Below are 18765 nucleotides of genomic sequence, written 5' to 3' on the forward strand. Positions count from 1 at the left end.
ATTTGCAAACACATAAAAGAGCTTCCCAATCATGTGAGAGGTCCAGGGATGGAGTAAACCTTGTGCATGTGCCTGAGCTCCCATCCCTAGAGGCATTCAAATACAGATACACTCACCATTGCCAGGGACAAGAGTTGAGTTAGATGACCTTGGGTATGTAATTTATTTATTCATTCAACAAATGCATACTGAGTGTCTACGCCACTACACGCTGTCCTCTGCACTGGGGAGATGGTGGTGCCTCACCAACCTGATCCATAATGTTGAGCACATAATTCCATGGATAATCAGTTGCAGCTCTGACAGGTGCTAGGAAGAAAAGGTACAGGGTGCTCTGATGCTGCTGCCGTTTAACCCGACAGTCTAGGACCAATCGGGAGTAGGATCCTAGGAAAAAACATTTAAGCTCAAACCTGAGAGGTAAACAGAAGTAAGATAAAGGAGGTGGGGGAAGCACAGCCTGAGAGGACCCTGATGAGCAGAGGAGGGACTGGCAGTCAGCAAACCTCAGTCTGGCTGATGCCAGACTACTTCAGCCTTCCTCAAGTCAAAGGAGCCAAGAAGACCAGAAATGGGGGCTGGGGGTAATGTCTAGAGCAGGAAACCCTAATAAGAAGTTCTAGAGACAGTCCTCAAACCCGCCAGCCCCGGGTGGGCCCTGCCCATCACGCCTGATCATTATTTTACCCCAAATCCACATCCAGTTTCCTCCTTGGTTGCTGGATTATGCCTATTGATGGGACTATTTCCTTTCCTTTCTTCCTCTGTTTAAATTTTTAAAAGATGTAAGAGGAACCATTGACTGCAACTTCAATATGGGTCAATTCTGCCACGTGGCTCCCACAAAGGACAGGCGGCTTTGATCACAGGCTGTAGGCATTGAAGATTCCTGTCAGAGTAAGACAGGAATCTTCAATGGTGCTGTGAACGGGGACAGACCACAGCAGGATTAATGAGCTTAGTTTCGGGACCTATACCGTGAGAAGGTTATTGACCAAAGCGGGCCTGTCTCCAAAAGAGAGTTACCAAGGTGTACGAACTCAGGACATATAGAGATGCACTATTAAGCCCTTAATCCCTGGCTGGTCTCTGTGCTTCTGAGGAGCCTTGCTAACCTTTGTGAAATAAGCTAGGCCCTGATGGTGTTCACCCTGGAGGAAGCTCGTAGAGTTGCCCCTGTCAGACACAGCTCGACTACAGGTGAACAACAGCAACTGGGGACACCTGCCACTGTGCCCTCCAGCTGGGGGCCTATACATTGAGATCAGTAACCCCCCATCCTCGCATAGGCATGTGTGCTCCCTTCTGTATCCTCCTACTCTCCCCTTAATGACGCCTCACTTTCAGCTACTCGGGGGAATGACTGCACAGGTGATGTGAGCCATGTTTTAAGTCAGACTGTTCCAAATATGGCTTCCAAAGTCAGGGAAGAATCCATCCAACCACATTTGGGACAGGCAATAACAGGCAGAAGGAAAGAGTATTGGTTTAGTGTTCCTAAACACTGAGGCTTGGCATTAAAATGGAATTATTAGAGTACCTGGAGAGGAGAGGTTCTTTCAAACTTTGCTCCATCCCCCACTGACTGCTACAGTCATCTCCAGGTGACTTGACTTGGGTCAGCTCCTCATGGTCTCTTCCTTCCTTCCTGGCTAATGATGCTAGGATGCCTCTGTCCAATCACTATAAACTTATTTATAACCTGTAACAAGGCAGCTATAGGAAGAAATATAAATTTAGTGTTTCCGAGGCTTGGAGTAAAATGCTGAGATGAATACTGATGGGTTGAAACAAGTTTGCAAGATGCCAAGAGCGCTCAAGGTCAAGATCCAATATCCCAGAATGAAAGGCAGCAGTTACTTCAGCAAGTGAACTCTCCAAATGAGGTTCCCTTTACCCACACACCCCTCCCCCCAAATTGGTACAGGTGTGGATGTCTGACCCAGGCAGGGTCTGGCAGAAATGAGATGGCATACCTCAAAGGGTTTAAGTGAGTCAGGGTTTGTGAAGGGAGCATTTGCAGAGGTGTGGGCAGGGTTAGGGGACCCACTTAGTGCAGCATCCCAGGACTACAAGAGCGGGAAGTTGTCACCACCCTCAGCCTAAAGGGAAAAGATGGTAAGAGCTGGAGCTGTGAAAGAGCAGTCCCAGGCAGGAGCCATGCCCAACCACAGCCAGGCAAGACAGGTGCAAGGGGGACAAGCACACAGCCTCTTCACTCACCTCCCACTCTGCAGGTCCCCCCCCCCCCGCTTTGGCCAACCCAACTGAAAGACAGGGAGCCTGAGATAGAGTCCATGGGGCCTTGGAGCCTAGGTCAGCGCAAGAAGAGTGGAGAGTGGGTCTCTAGGAGGAAAGGGGGATGAACAGCACAGTGCCCAAAGAGCACTGGGATGAGACAGGATGGAATAGGGGAAGGGCCTTGGGAAGTGTGTAAAATACCAACACTTTTAGGGTCTTTATGAAAGCTGTTCTCTCTATACTAGTCGTGGCCCTGAGACTTACCTGGCCCCCAAAGCACTGGGAGATGTTATGAGGATAATACAATCTCCTTGGATGCCCTATCTAGTGAGCTCTCTTACTTTGCCTCACCTCAGGACCTCGGGAGCACAGTAGTTATGGGGCGACAGATCCTGTTAACCAGAGCAGAAACCAGGTCACAGAAGGAGGACGCAGACATGGAAAGAACATGGCTTCAGAAACCATGAGACATGGGCTGTCCCCTGCAAGGGGAAGCTCCCTCCTCATCCATGCATTTCTAGAGAACTGAACTCAGGCAAAGTCAGGTGGTAGAGGCTCAGTTCAGTTCGACGTGAGGAGCAGCTTCCTGATGCAGCCCTTTGACAGCTGTAAGCCAGTGAATGCCCCACCCTAGGGAACTAGGAGAGGCCACTGGAGAGGGCAGGCGCTCAGGTTAGGCTGGCTGGGTTTGAATTCTGGTTTTGCTGCATATTAGCTATGTGACCTTGGGCAAGTCAATTGATTCCTCTGTGCCTGTTTCCTTACTTAAAAGTGTAGATAATATTAATATCTACTATTAGAGTTGTGAGTTGTGGAGTTAATCCATATAAGAGACTTAGAACAGAGTCTGGCTCATAAGAAGTGCTCACTAAATGTCAGCTAGTAATTTCTACCGTAATTATTTGTCTTTGCCATCTTCATCATCCTCAAGAATGCTGTGAGTTGGGTATCTTCACTCTGTGGGGTCAGAAGGCAGTCAACACCCAGACACTTCACAGAGATGTCATGACACGTGGAGGAGATAAATCCTGTAAAGCACAGGGCCTCACACATCATATGTGCACAATCAGTGTTGACCCCGTTGGAATGGATGGCCTCAAAGACCTGTCTTATTCTCACATTCTGCGAGTCTTCCATCCTGAAGTTTTGTTTCTTGTGGAAACCGGAGAAGCTTGTTCTCCCTGTGCCTCTCTCCTTTCCCTCTTATCTCTCTGCTTCTTTCCTGTCCGTTTCCTTCTTCCCCAGGCTAAAGTGGATAATGAGATCCTTAATTACAAAGACCTGGCAGCTCTCCCCAAGGTTAAGTCCATCTACGAGGTACAACGCCCCGACCTCATTTCCTACGAGCCTCATTCCAGATACACGTCTGATGAGATGCTGGAGAGATGTGGCTATGGAGAGGTATGGCCTCTTGCCCCTCTCTCTGGGGCTGCTGGAGGAGAGGAGGGTCCGTGGGGTCCCCAGTCCCCTCCATCACAGACACTTTGCCCTCCACAGTGTTGACCCAAAGACTCTTTTAAACTGGAATTTACAATTAGCATTTTAAAATCAGGTGATTTCATCCAAAAAATCTGACTTACTTGAAAAATTAGAGCTGATGACACTACACCAGTATTTCCACCATTGAGAGATGGGGAGCAGTTCTCCTGGGTCCCCACCACTTCCTGAGAACCCCAACACTGCAGCTGAGAACCTGTAACTACTTATCACTTGAAATACTGTTTTTCTTACAGTGGAGAATTTTTATACACAGCCCATGGCTCTTATCCCCTGCCACAATTAATGGCCATTTGGGTTTATAATCCTTAGTTAGTAGGTTCTCCAGTTTTTGCACTTGGCCTTAAATCCCCGAACTCAAAGCAAGAGAGGAACTCTTAGTATAAACACTCGGCATCAGATGGCTTTTGAGATAAATGGTTCCTGGACAAGAGAAAGTGTTCTCTGGAGAAGGCAGGGTGGCCACTACCCGGGAGGTCCTGGCCATTGATATCCCAGGAGATTTCTGACTCCATCCCAGACTCCTGAGCTGAGATCATTTGGAGCAGAAGGATCTGTGGCCTGGGGGGCACAGACTCAGGTTCTGCTCCACCACTGTCCCCTTCCTCTCCAGAGGGATTGGCTTCTGTTTTGGTTTGAGAGCCTGGTGCTGAGACTCTCTGTGTCTGGCCCCTGAAATGGACCAGGAAAAGGGGACCAAGTGTTTGGTAGAAGCTGATTTTCCTAAGGGCAGCGATGGCCCACTAGGGCCCATAAGCCACACCAGCCCTGAAATTTGTTTTGTTTCGCTCACAAAATATCTTTTTAAAATGTAAATTAGTTGTCAACATTTAAACATTGGGAGATTTCACCTAAGAATTTGCCTTTCTGACTTATCTTGGAAACTTAAGAAGTTGTGTTAACATTGGACAGACAACCCACCTGGCCCTGATGTTCTAGGGCTGAGCAGCCCTCCGTGGAGGGGACGTTCCATCTCCAGCTTCCCACACCACCCACTGGCCAACTCCCGTGTTGATGGCACCAGCCGGGCCCTTGCTTGGCCCTACCTTTGGATCCCCTACCCAGGCATTGTCCTCAGGAACCACAGAGGGGTTGTGAACTGGCAAAGGGACACGGAACAGTCATGAAATGACTCTGAGCTTGCAGTGGAGAAGCCTGGGTCCAGGTGAAGACCCTGCCACCTCCTCCCAGAGAGGTCCCGAGCCTTCCTGTTCGCTCTCTGGGCCTTGGCTTTTCCATTTGCAAAAGGAGAGCATAATCTCAAGGTTTTCTACCACCTGTCAGCACTGCTATCCTGGAACTCTAAGTGAGGGTCATCTGGACAGGAAGGCTGAGGGCAGCAGAGGCCCTCTCTTTGCTGAACCATTTAACTGCTCTCTGTCCCTCTCTCTCACCCTCTTCTCTCTCCTTCCATGACTGCCTTCAAACTCTTCGCTTCTAAGTCGCTGGGAACGTTATCTCCCTACTCCCAGGTAATTAATCTGGTTTGGGGAGACCTTTTATATAATTTTGTCCCTTGATGCTGACCAAATAGGCCCCTGATTTCATCCCAAAGGGCCCGAGCCCTTGGCCCAACGAGGGCAGTGATAGGGAGATAGGAGCATGACCTGGAGGAAGGGGTGGTGGCGTAAAGGGTAGAAATGATTGGGGGCAAACCTGATGTACCCTTTCTACCCAGAGAAGACCTCCCCAATGATTCTGTGTCCTTGGCCAGGATTCCAGGGACCTGACCCTCAGGTTCCATTCAAGGGCCTGTGAGTGATGGGTGAAGGCCCTGGGAATTCTCTACAACCTGCCTTGGGCTGTTCATGTAACCTACGGAGGGGTCTCTATTCAGAAGGGCAGCACCGTACTTCAGGCCCTAGAATCCCAGATTCTCTGTCACTCCCCCTCTCGTCTACCAGACCCTTAGGCCACAGGCCCGCCTAGTTGCTGGCCTTGCTCACAGTCCCACTTCCTCCCCAGGACATCTACGAGAACCTGGACCTCCGGCAGAGACGGGCCTCCAGCCCGGGATACATCGATTCCCCCACGTACAGCCGGCAGGGCATGTCCCCTACCTTCTCCCGCTCACCTCACCACTACTACCGCTCTGGTAAGGAAGGGGGAGGCCCCCCGAAGGGACAGGAAGAGCCAGGGGGACAACACAGTGGTTTGATGTTCCCAGCTGTGGAGACAGAACAGGGCTTTCCTGAGATCTCCGTTTTACAGCATGACCTCTGGAGGCCTGAGGCCACCCAGGGGACCAGCTGGGCCTCACTGAGGCCCTGCAGATGCCCTTGGCAGGGGAGAGGAAGAGCAGCTGTGGGGAATGGGTGGTGAGCTGCTAGGAGAGGAGAGTGGCAGGCAGCCCAAAGGCCCTAGCTGGACAAAGACACTTCACTCCTCAGCCTTAGGCCTGCCTGGTCCAGAGGATAGAACCAAAGGACCAGAAATGGGGCTGTGGCCTGGCCTTCACCCACAGCCCAGCCCACCCCCCCACCCCCCAGGCCAGTCAGGTCGTGGACAGCCAGCCCTGAGATTAAGGGTGAAGCCAGCAAAGCAATTCAGGGAGGCGGGAGGAGAAGGGGAGGGCGGGGTAAAAATGCCTTCCTGAAGCTTGGTGGAGTGGATTCTTCCAACCCACAAAACCTGACTTTGGGGTGAAGCAAGAAAACAGGGTCAGGTGTGTTTCTGCAGACACAGTGCATGAGCGCACAGCCGCCTCCCCACTGTCCCTGCTCCCCACACTTCACTGCTGCCTTGACTGCCACCGCGTTAATGCCTGTTTTCTCTGCCTCTGTTCTCTCTGGGGACCACTGCCTGCGTGCTCCAGGGCCCGAGAGTGGCCGGAGCTCTCCATACCATAGCCAGTTAGATGTGAGGTCCTCCACTCCAACCTCTTACCAGGCTCCCAAGCACTTTCACATCCCAGGTAGGCTGCCAGCCCGGAACTCCCGACATGGACGGATGCATGCTTCGTGGGGTTGCCGGGCACCCAGCACCGGCACCGAGGAGAAGCCAGTTCCTGGGGACCCTCCATAACCATCACCAGAACTAACCCACCCTCCAGTCCTGATACACCCCCAGTCTTTCACTCTGTTGACAGGATCAACCTTGGTCAGGACCGCCAGGAAGTAGCCCAGGGAAGTGCCTCAAATGCCGAGGGGCCGTGATGGGACACAGCAGTAATCAGGCTGAAAGTCAGGGGCTGTTGCATCTAAACTCGGGATTAAATCTTGATCCTGCTGCTTATATATAAGCTGGTGACCTCAGGCCAGTTACTTAGCTTCTCTGAGCCTCTGTTATTCCTTCTGTACAGCCAGGCACTATTCTGGACCCTGAGGTTGCAACTTAAACCAGCCCAGGTCCTGCCTTCATGGTGTTTATGTTCTAATGTGGGGAGAGAAATCATAAATGAGTAAACAAATAAGTATAAGGATAATTTCGGGTGACAGTAGCTGCTGCAAACATAATACAAAAGATAGAGTGACTGGGGGAGGCTGGGCTAGATGAGGTGGTCAGGAAGGGTTTCTTGGAGGTGATGACAACCTTGAAGCCAAAAGATGAGAAGGAATCATCCTTACGAAGATCCCGGGAGAAAACATCCTGGCAGAGCAAGTAGAAAGGCCCTGAAACAGGCCAGTGTGGCTAGAGGTGGCGAGCCTGGGGGATAGTGATAGGTGAGCTTGTAGGTGTGAACTGGACAAGATCTCGCCCTGAGTTACAGCCTCGACTATTCTCCCAATTCCAAGCGCAGGTTCTCACTCCCCACTCACTTTTCCCGGGAGCTCGTCCTGCTGTTTCATCTGCACCTTTCTCACCTGCCCCAGAAAGGCCCCAGCCTGTCTGTTTTGAGGAAGTGGGAGGAGATGACGCTGAACCCTGGCTGCAGCATTCAGGGCACTTTCTCATGGAATGAGGCGTGGCTGCTGGGTGGAGGCATTGGGGCCCGTCCTGCATGGGGCCTGCTGAGCACGTGCCCACCTTTTGCCTGCATGCCCACCACTCACGCCCCAAGTCCTTCCTCTGCACCATTTGAATCCATCCATTCCTCTCCCCTCACCTTTCCTGGAACCTGGTGGTACGAGGTTGGAAGTTCAGCTTTGGAAGAAGGCCCCCTGGGAAAAGATGGTGGACCCTTGGGAAAACTTATGGACCAGCTCTCTCTTTTGAGATCAAATGACCAACTGCTTTCTCCTTTTCTTCTCTCTCTCTCTCTCTCTCTCTCTCTCTCTCTCTCTCTCTCTCCTCCCTACTGTCCCTTCTGGGTCTGTCTGGCAGCTGGAGAAAGTAACATCTACCGGAAACCCCCGATCTACAAACGGCATGGTACGGTCTGAGGCAGAGCGGGCATGGCCAGGCAAGGGGTGTGGGGCAGTTAACACATGTGCAGAAGGCGCTGCACCGGTCACCAGGAGGGGCACCTGCAAGGCTGCACCTCGGTCCTTACTGACTCCAGGGGACATTGGAGAAGAGCGTGCTGACATTTTAAAAGAGCAAGAAAGGCTTCATATCCCCTAAATCCTTTGCCACCATCTCCCCAATCCCCCTTCCCTTCTGTCTGGTGTCCTAAATTCCATGGTGAGGTAACCCTTGTCAGCGTACCGCTGGGAGGGGCGCTCCCAGGGCACTGACGCTCAGTCATTCATCACTGAGGCCTGGCGGTTCCTGCAGGAGCACTTACTGAGCCTCAGTGCAGTAAGCACACCTCTTAGCTGAGGCGCGGCTGCCACCCTGTCACCCTCGCGTGCCCACGGGTCTAGGTGGGAAACAGAGTTGATGGAGCATGGAGCCAGCAGAAACAGCCCTCAGCCGGGATCTGAACTCACGGAGCTGGTGGAAAGGGTGGCACAAGTATAAATAGTGGCTCTGGGTACTTACAACCTGATCATTTAGACAAACATCCTCGATTTTGGAAGGGGCCGGGCTGGGGTCCAGGGGGGGTCTGTGAGCATGTGCACGTCTGTGTGTGGCTGCAGAGGCCATATCATGTGCCCCAAGTGGCCACAGAAAGTCACCAACCCTGACAAAGTTAGTTTGACTTTACATCTGGAAAAGGCCCCCAGACCCCAAAGCCCTCAGGACTGCAGGATTTGCAGATGGCTCTGGGAGGCAGCACCAAAGCAGGGGGTCTGGGGTGGAGGTGGGCTGAGTGGATAAGAGGGCGGATGAAAGGGCTGAGGAGAGTGGCTGGGGACTGACTGAACCACATCAAAAAGAATTGGGAAGCTTTGGGAGCAAGTGCTGCTGGGGGAGGGGGCACAGCCTAGAGCTGGCTGAGGGCCATCCCAGGACCCTCTGCTGCCCTGGCTGCCAGGAGTGTAGACTTTGTCCCTATAGCTTCTGTTCTGAGGAACTGTCCTAAAGCCAGCCCTAGTCAGCTTCTTGCCAGTCTTTGAGACATGCTAAAGTTACTGCCCCAGAAGGTTTTGTGGCTGTGATAGGTTTGATGGTCACTCCATGCTATGGAATTCATGTGGAAGCTGGAAGCTGGATGGCATCTGAGCCAAAAGACTAATTCTGATGCTCACAGATGAGGAAACTGAGGCAGAGAATGGAAAGATTTTCCCAGTGTTACAACTGAGTTAAGTGGCAGAGCTGGGCAAAGAACCCAGCATTGCTGACTCCCTCCCTGTCCAGTGTTCCTTCCTTCGGGTCATATAATCTCCCCAAGAAGGACTTGGCATCTCAGGGTGAGCAGGTTCACCCGACTCAACATGCAGCAGGGCTTGCTTGCCAATTCCCACCCTAAATGTGGCTCGAATCCACAACAAGGCCAACTGCTCGAAGGTAAGGAAGGTAAGGAAGGGCAAGGGCTCACCTGGGACATGTCCAATCTCACCTGGAGGAGCCACAGCCTTAGTGTTCACTCAGGAGCACACCTGGGAGTCCGTGGAATGTGGCAGAAGGAGCCCTGAGCAAGGTGCGATCCTATTCTGGTCTAACTAGCTGTGTGGTCCTGAGCAAGCACCTTTCCCTCTCTGGTGTTCAGATTCCCACCTGTCAAATGCAGGCCTTGGCCTCAGTGCTTTCCAGCACCAATGCTCCCTATTGTGGCCTTACTCCCCTGGGCTGGAGCCTGGCTGAGACATGGGAAACAGTGCACAGGACACTGGTCTAGAATACTCTGCCTCCCTACAGCTCTCTCTTTGGGTCCTTCGCAGGTGATTTGTCGACAGCAACCAAAAGCAAAACAAGTGAAGACATCAGCCAGGCCTCCAAGTACAGTCCAGCCTACTCTCCAGACCCCTACTATGCTTCAGAGTCTGAGTACTGGACCTACCATGGCTCCCCCAAAGGTAGTGTGCCCCGCAGGGCAGCCAAGGCCAGAGCCCTGTCACCTACACCAGGGACACAAGGGCCAGGATAGTCACCTGCTCCTTCACATGATCGTTCACTTATTCATTCGACAAACATGTATTGAGGACCAGCCATGGGCCCTAGGGAAACACTGGGGAGCAAACCAGACCATGTCCTTGGCCTTGTGGAGAAGACACGGGTCCTAACTAGAGCAGGAGGTGATATCCCGGAGGTGAGACAGGTGCTAAGAGAGCTGATGACAGGGGCATGCTGTCCAGCCTAGGGGATGACAGAGCGTCTCAGATGCAGAGACTGTGGCTACAGGAAGGGTGAGGAGGAAGCTTTGTAGAAGCACATCTTGCAAAGCCCAAGATGGGAGGGTGGCTCCATGGGGGGGAAGAAAAGGCCGTCAGCTTAACCGGAGTTCAGAGCGGGGTGGGGGAGGTGATGAGGAGCCAGATCCCACCAGCCTTGTGGGTTTTCGTCTTTATCCTAAACAGTAGGAAGCCATTAAGAGTGACATGATCAGATCTATGCTTGTGAGAGACCACTTTGGCCGCAGGGGGAATAATAGTTTGGAGGATGGATGGAAGGCTTTTGTAGGCACCTGGCAAAGAGTCTTAATGGTCCTCAAGGCGCAAACCCCAACCAATCTGGTACCCCAAGTGTTTCCTTTCAGTATGGGGAGGAATTTTCATCAAGTGCCATTTGGATTCAATACACACCTTTGCTAACTGAATGTCCATTCTAAGCAAAGCTTCTGAGGAGCTGAGAGGACCCCTTCCTCGCCCTCAAAGAAGTCTCCATTTAGAAAGGAGCTAAGACACCAGCACAACTATGACCCAAAGGGAACAGTGACCAGGGTCCATAAGAGAGAGGTGTTCAGAGGCTGCACAGCCAGCAGGTGTCGGGGCGAGGGAGGATCTTAGATGAAACTGCTTCAATCACAAACAAAAAACCCAACTCCAAATGGCTTAGGCCAAATTAGGGATTTCCTGGATCATGTGACTGAAAGTTTCGTGGCACGGCTGGATCTAGAGGAGCCCCCGAGTTGGGTGGCTCCATTCTCAGGCTGACTCTGCCCTCTTCATAGCAGCGGGAGCTCCAGCAGGTCCAGGCTTGCCTCCTACCCTGGGCAGAAAAAGGGCTTCTCTCCCACCAAGCAAAATCCCAACAGGGCGGCTTACTAGCTCTGTTTGGGCCGTCAGCTTCACGCCCACCTCAGAGCCCAGGAATGGAAAGGGATGCTGGGCACCTCTGTACAGGAGGCCATGGTGGAGCGGCAGCTCACCAAGTGCACTTGGGCAGGGTCACTTGGCTTGAAAGTGGCAGCACCTAAAGGAAACGCCCACCTGTCTAGGCTCTACTGCCCCTGTGCCCTCTCCCCAGAGCAGGCTGAGTGGGCAGCACACGCAGGAGCTGATCCTCGCTGTCTTTTGGCAGTGCCCCGAGCCAGGAGGTTCTCGTCCGGAGGAGAGGAGGACGATTTTGACCGCAGCATGCACAAGGTGAGCCGCCCACCCCCCCCCCCCCCGAATGAGGTGCTTAGACGGTATGTTACTGAGGATGTTTTCACTTGCGAGCGACAGAAACCAAATGCAAAGTCATTTGTTGATGGGGGAAAAAAGGAATGGCATAACTGAAAAGTCAAATGGTAGGATTAGCTTCAAGTATAACTAGATCCAGCTGCTCAAAAAACTGTCCTGGGGAAGCTGTCTCCCTCTGCTCCTGTGCCGTTGCCTCGGCATTGGCCTCATGCTCAAGCAGGTTCTTCTCACGCAGTGGCACGTGAGTGCCAGCAACTCTCATGCATTGCCGGTGGGAATGGAAAGTGGTGCCACTACTGCAGAAACTGGTGGTTCCTCTAAAAGTTAAATGTAGAGCTACCATGTGACCCAGCAATTTCACCTCTAGATATATACCCAGAAGAACTGAAAACTGGTACTCAAAATATGTACACACATGCTCATCACAGCACTATTCACATGGCCAAAAGGTGGAAGCAACCCAAATGTCCACCAGCTCACAAATGGGTTTAAAAAATGTGGTCTATCCATACAATGGAATATTATTCAGCCATAAAAAAGGAATGACGTACTGATACATGCCACAATGTGGGTAAACCTCACAAACATTGTGCTTAGTGAAAGAAGCCAGACACAAAAGCCCACATATTACACGATCTCATTTACATGAAATATCCAGAATAGGTAAATCCGTGAAGACAGAACATAGATTGGTGATCACCAGGGACTGGGCTGGGAGGAGAGGGAAATAGGGAGTGACTGCCTAATGGGTACAGGGTCCTTTTAAGGGGTGATAACAATGTCTGAAACTAGATAGAGGCTGTGGTTGTACTAAATGCCACTAAATTGTTCATTTTAAAATGGTTAAGTTTATATTATGTGAATTTCACTCCGACCAGGAGTAATGAAGTCCCAGAAGAAAATAGGGTGCTGCAAGGAGGGAGGGACACTGGGAAGGCAAAAATGACAGAGGTTCACTATAGAGAGTCCAGTCACTCAGCCTCGCCCAACCCCGTTCCGTCTCAGGGCTCTTGGCTTCCTTCTAACTTCATCTTGCTTCTCTCCCACCCCCAGCTCCAGAGCGGAATTGGCCGGCTGATTCTGAAAGAGGAGATGAAGGCCCGGTCCAGCTCCTATGCAGATCCCTGGACCCCGCCCAGGAGCTCCACCAGCAGCCGGGAGGCCCTGCACACAGCTGGCTATGACATGTCCCTCAATGGCTGTAAGCACTGCTCTGGAGGCCTGCCTGGTGGGGGCTTTTTCTTCCCCCCTGCTATGGTCTCACCTGGTTCTAGAATACAGACTTGGCAAGGGGCTCTGCAGGGCACTAAGTGAGACCATGTGCTGTGGTGAGCAGTCACTCTGCTTCTTGGAGCATCTGAAGCAGTGACTTCCAATCAGGTTCAATGTCAACAAAAACATCTTCTACTCGTCTGAATGGCTCAAAGATATAAGGGGTCCCTCTTGAGGTAGTGAGCCTCCTATCACTGGAGGTATACAAAGCAGTTTGCCCTAAGAGTCACTGTAATCCCATCCCTGTTCCTGGACACACACATGCTCTGCCTTCTCTCTTTCTTACCCCTGTGGGAGTCAGTCCTGCCAGGAAATCCTATCTCAAGTCAATACTTGATGGGTAATAACCTTGTCAAGAATAATCCTCTTAACATCATATCAATACTTGATGGATACAAGTCAATACTAGATGAGTAGTAACCTAATCAAGGATAATCACCCTGACTTTAGGTGAGATGAAAGGAGATGGTGGTAATGATGTTAAAAGCCAGTTCATTCAGTGTTTTGCATGTGTCAGGCACTGTGCTAGTACTTTCCTGTATTAGGTCACTTTACAATCACCCTGTAAAGGAGACACTCCCTCCCCATTTAAGAGATGAGAAAATTGAAGCATGATTAAGTAACTTGAAGAAGTTAAGCATCTACTAATGGTAGAGCCAGGATAGTTCCTTGTTTGACCACTGAGAGGCACTAATTTTAACCTCTGCTTCTGGGCTCTGTGCAGTACACCACCCATGCTGCTCAAAATTCAACACATTCAATGGCATCTGTGCAGCAAATAAAACACAGCACCTGCTCTGCCCCAGGTGCTGGTCTAGGAGCTGGGGGCGGTGGGGGGTGGGGGGGAGGATGCGGTACAAGTACAACAATTGGAAACTGGCCAGTGGGAAAGGAGGTAGTGAAAGAGGCCCCTTCTCCCCTCCAGCTCCTGTCTGTTTGTCCACCATATCTGTCTGTCCCCATGAACACTGATCTGTGGCTTTTCTCTCTTGCAGCCCCTCGGTCCCACTACCTGGCTGACAGTGGTATGTTCTGCCTGCCCTACCTTCAGCCCATGGTGTTCTGTGAGGGCCAGAGCTGAGTCAGCTGCAGGTCCCCCATAGCTGTGATGAGCATATAACATGGGTGTCCCAGCACAGTCCTTCTCTCCAAAAGTCTACCCCATTGTGTTTGTCAGCTGGAGGGCCTCGATTTTTGGTTTTAGAACAAAGGTTGATGTGTCCAGTAGCTCCCAGAAGGAAAGGAAGAGTATGCACCTCTTCCACCCATGTGAGAGCTTACTTGTCTGGGTTTCGAGCTCACCTCCAATTCCAGGGCCTTTGTCCAGAGCCACCGTGTGGCCAGGACAGGAATCCATCATGAGAAGGTAGATGTGTGCAGGACAAGGCCAGAAGACTGTATTAGTGGGTGCTTTCGGGGGACCTAGAATTCTGTCAGGCTGAGGCACCCCTAAGATTAGTCAGCTGCAAGCCTGGAGAGCAGTGGGAGGAGCTGGTGGCCTCGGCTATGACCCCTTCGCCCCCGGGGTTGGGGAGTAATATTGGCCATTCGCAGCCAGATGAACTCAGAGAGAGAGGGGACCCTAGCAATTGTTTTGCTCCTTCTTTTCAGATCCCCTCATCTCCAAGTCTGCCTCCCTGCCTGCCTACAGAAGAAATGGGCTGCACAGGGTAAGAAAGGCTATGTGGGGACATTGCCTCTGCGATGTTGGTGATTCCAGCATTAGCTCATTGCTGTGGTGCTTATGGTGATCACTTGGGGGTGGAACCTGGACAAAGGCCTTGGGGTGAGAGGTGGGTCAACTGAAGGACCCCAAAGGCAATGCTTGCTCTCCTCCCTGTGAGCCCTGTGTGAAAAGGAGCCCCCGGGAGAGGCTGGCGAATGCCTGGCACTGTGCTAAGCACTTTACAAGCACTAACTCCTTCACCCTGCGAGGTAGTTACTGTGGAGGCACGGAGGGGCAGGGGTGACCTGCTCAGGCTCTCACACCCAGTAAGTGCAGAGCCAGGACTCAAGCCCACAGCCCACACCTGACTGCCTGCTCCACTTGCCTGGCATGGCTTGGAGCCCTCTGAGCTCTTTTATTGGCCTGCAACATAAACCCTTCCCAGAAACGGTGAGTTGGTTTAAGGACCTACAGAGAATAAAAAATACGTCTTGTCAGCAAGAGGAGAGGCTGTGTGCCTGGACAGGTGACGGGGAAAGCAGCGACACTGAAATAGATGTTTATTAACTGAGCACCTACTAAGTGCCAGGCACTGTTCTAGGTGCTGGAGGTACCGCAGTGAATAAAGTGGCTGCTCCCAGGGAGCTTGAGTTCTAGTTGGAGAGACAGACAACCAGCAAGTAAAGGTGGGATCTGCAGTCAGGTAGTCCTAAGTGCTAAGATGGCACTCAAAGCATGGGGGTAAGGAGAGAAGGCGGTCAGAGGGGGATGGATGTAAGCCAGGCCTGAGGGCACAGAGGTTCTTGCTGCTTGAAGACCAGCAAGACCCATCCAGACAGAGGGACGCACAGTGTCCAAGGCCCAGGGCAGGGAGGACACAGGGCTGGCGTGGAGTGAGCATGAAGCCCGACCCGGGAGATGAAGCCCGACAGGGTGTCAGTAGGGCCCTGCACGCTGGTAAGGGCTTCGGAGGGTTTCCAGTAACCGTGCTGTGTGACCTGGCTCCCTGCTGTATGGACTGGAGACGACAGAAGGACAGAAGTGGAGGCTGTACACCCGTTAGGCCACTTTAGGGTCGAGCATAAGAAAGGGATCCGAGCTCCACTGGAGCATGGCGGCTGGTGTTAATCCAGCTGTCCTGCTGAAGGACACAGGCCCTGTCCTCTGCGTGCTCAGAGCCTGGACATGTGCTCGCACAACAGTTATTTATTTAAAGTATTTTATATGCATCAGGCACCGCTCTGGGTGCCTGGAGTATATCAGGGACCAAGCAAGACAAAAACCCCTGCCCTCGGAGCTTCCATTCTTGTAGGGACAAACAGAAAGCAAGTAGTAAATAGTAAACAAGTCAAATTATATGGAATGTAGAAGGTAGTAAGTGCTATGGGGGGGGGGGTGGGAATGTTGAGCAGGAGAAGGGAGATCACAGATTTGGGGAGAGGGCAACAGCATTTTTAAATAGGGTAGATCTCATGAAAGAAAGCATGAGATGTAATTCCCCAATAAATGAGTGTTTCCTGAGTGCTTATTATGTGCTGGGCCTGGGCACTAGAGATATGGCAGTGAGTTAAATGACCCCAACTGGAGACTGGGGCTTCTGCGAGGGCCCCGTGTCCCACACGCCCTGGTCCATTTTCTGGAGATAGGTGAGTGCTTCAGGGAGGCAAGGTGAGCTCGCCTCAGGCCGGCCCTGGCTCTGTCTCCCCTGCAGACACCCAGCGCGGACCTCTTCCACTACGACAGCATGAATGCCGTCAACTGGGGCATGCGAGGTGAGTCACGGGGACTTCGGATGCACTGCTCATAGCTGTGACATGACCCCCAGTGAATGACTGCTACAGGCTCGGGCCCCACGCTGGGCTCTGTCCAAACCCCAAGTTCCCACTCCCTTTCACTTCCCAGTCCCTCCCTTTCCCACTCTTCACCCCTCATCCTCTCAAATCCCTGGCCTTGGGTGACCTCCAGGCCATCTGTCCCATCTGGGTTCCCGGAGCCATCCCAGAGCGCTGCTGTCCCAGCACGGCTGAGCCAGAGTTGCTGCCAGCGCTGCGTGCAGGGAAACACTCGGAGCCAAATGCACACTGTTCCCAGCAAAACTTCCATGAGCTGTGGGCAGTCTGCCAGAGGCTCTCCCGCAGCCTCACCAGCGTCAAGCAGGCTCCGGCAGGAGGGCAGCTCCTACAGAAATTTGGAGGGCCCCCAGGCGATGGAGGGAGGGTCTGTCCCTGTGCTTCAGACTTGTCTTATTTCTCCTCTAAATCTCTCAAAAGTCAAATGTAGACACATGGCCAAAAGGTGAAAGCAACCCAAATGTTTTTCCCCTAAAACCCTATCTCTGGATCAGCCCAACCCCTATCTCCAACCAGCCATGGTACTCCTACTGGCCTTGATGTGAGATGAATTCAGCAAGGACAGGGTCTCTAAGACAGAGGCCAGTATAGTCTGCACAGCAAAGACCAATGTGTTTCCATTTTGTGTGTCTTTTCTCTCTACAGAGTACAAGGTAAAGGAGATGCACAGACCCGGGAGGTCCCTGAGACACTAGGACCTGCTACATTGGGGACCAGCAGGAGGATGACAGTGCTATCTACGCAGAAAATGGGGGCATTGATAAACAACCCCAAGGGTCCTCTTAAGACCAGCATTTCCAGTTCCTTGGCCCACTTTCCCTAAATCCTTCCCTACGACTCTTGCCTCCTGAAATCAGACCATTCCCCGTGGGCCTCAGAGACTGTCTGGAAGCTTCCAAATCACCAGATATGAGCCATTTACATTCAAGAGGCCTTGTGCCCATATTAACGTCAAATGCCACCACGCTTATCCCTTAGAAGATCAGGGGACGCTGGACCCTTGCCTTTTGGGAAAGGGTGGCTTGAGGCTGCCAGGCAACCCCAGGGAAGGCAGACCCGGGCCTCCCTCCAGACTTGAACCTCTGGCTCTTTCTGGGTAGAGGAGGAGCCCAGACACAAAATGTGGCTGAAGGGACAAGCCCGCCGCCCTCACCCAATCTGCAAACTCCTACCCCCATCCTGTCTCCTTAGATCTACCCTTACGAGCTGCTGCTGGTGACCACAAGAGGAAGAAACCGACTGCCCAAGGACGTGGACCGGACACGTTTAGAGGTAAGTGTGGAAAACTGAGCAGGAGCCTTTGGGTTCAAAGGGATTCTAGCAGTTGCCTGGTCTCACCCAGCTCAGGAGGGGCCCAGGGAAATGAATGGCTTCAAGGTCACACAGCCTGTTGAAAAAGTAGAGGCTCTGTTCCCTGATGTTCTGTGCTGCCTCCTCAATTCACTCGGCCTCCGTGCGACACCGGCACAGCGTGTCCCACCTGCAGATGATGATGCTGCAGATGAAAGAAGCAGCTAGATTTGGCCCCTGCTCTCAGAGTCTGGTAGATAAGAAGAAAGTCAGCCCTGGTTTTGTGCAGGATTGTAGAGAAAACCAGTGTTGTAACAGGGGGTGGACAGGGAGGCAGCACTGCAGACGTAAAAGCATAAGGAGGCCTCAAGTCAGACTCCCTAGGTTCCAACCCTGATCCTGCCATCCCTCGGTGGGCAGCTTGGCCAGGTGACCACGACTCTAAACCGTAGTTCTCCTCTGTGAGGTAGGGTGATTGCCATGCTTCCCTCCAGTTGCCAAGTGACACGGTGAAACAAAGCCTTTAGTGTTGAGTCAGGCAGTGTCCTGCAAAGCAAGCACTTTGCCAGTGTGGGATTGCTCTTACTCAGAGACCACTAAGGCTCAGCTGGAGGAGCAGGCTTCCAGCAAGAGGAAGGATTTGGCTGGCCTTTGAAAGTGGGCAGGTTTGGATGGGCAGAGAGAGGGAGGAGAACATCATGCAATAGAAACAGCATAGAAACAGGCACGGATGTGACCTGAGCATGGCGTTGGGCTTTCGAGCCATTCAGTACATTTGGCTTGGAGTCTTATGCAGGAGCACCCTCTGTCCTTTCCACGCCAGGGCCTCTTCCTGCCTCTCCCTGGACTGCCCCTCCCTTCCCACTCGCCTTCTCACTCCTCAAGGCTGCATTCCAGTGATGCCTGTGCCCCAAATCTCCCCAAGCCTCCCCCAGAATGTGTCACTCACCTCTTCCTCCAGTCTTCCCCCACCCCCTCCCCCCGGCGCCCTGTGTCTAACGTATAGATCCATTTCCTCTGCCTGCCAAGACCGTGTGTCGTCTACCACATGGTCTAGAGTGGGAGGAAGAGCATATCAACCGCCTTGACCTGACAACGAGGAATTCACCAAGAGTAGAGA

The 18765-nt window shown here is 52.3% G+C and overlaps 1 protein-coding gene across 6 annotated transcripts in view; it reads left to right on the forward strand.

The window, feature by feature from the left end:
- ABLIM3 (actin binding LIM protein family member 3) overlaps positions 1 to 18765 on the forward strand; it is a 104818-nt gene that overhangs the window by 82581 nt on the left and 3472 nt on the right. For 2 of the 6 annotated variants that reach the window (XM_059698853.1, XM_059698852.1), the window contains 10 exons: positions 5704 to 5833; positions 6554 to 6652; positions 8002 to 8049; positions 9885 to 10019; positions 11464 to 11528; positions 12621 to 12768; positions 13835 to 13864; positions 14451 to 14509; positions 16217 to 16291; positions 17553 to 17627. In XM_059698853.1, the coding sequence (XP_059554836.1) occupies positions 5704 to 5833; positions 6554 to 6652; positions 8002 to 8049; positions 9885 to 10019; positions 11464 to 11528; positions 12621 to 12768; positions 13835 to 13864; positions 14451 to 14509; positions 16217 to 16291; positions 17553 to 17627 (864 nt within the window). Of the gene's footprint in view, positions 1 to 3486; positions 3643 to 5180; positions 5211 to 5703; positions 5834 to 6553; positions 6653 to 8001; positions 8050 to 9884; positions 10020 to 11463; positions 11529 to 12620; positions 12769 to 13834; positions 13865 to 14450; positions 14510 to 16216; positions 16292 to 17000; positions 17628 to 18765 lie in introns of all 6 variants that reach the window. The other 4 variants (XR_009453095.1, XM_059698851.1, XM_059698854.1 and 1 more) reach the window with 4 other exon arrangements.

Source organism: Myotis daubentonii, chromosome 5 (assembly GCF_963259705.1).
Source record: "Myotis daubentonii chromosome 5, mMyoDau2.1, whole genome shotgun sequence".
Lineage (NCBI taxonomy): Eukaryota > Metazoa > Chordata > Mammalia > Chiroptera > Vespertilionidae > Myotis > Myotis daubentonii.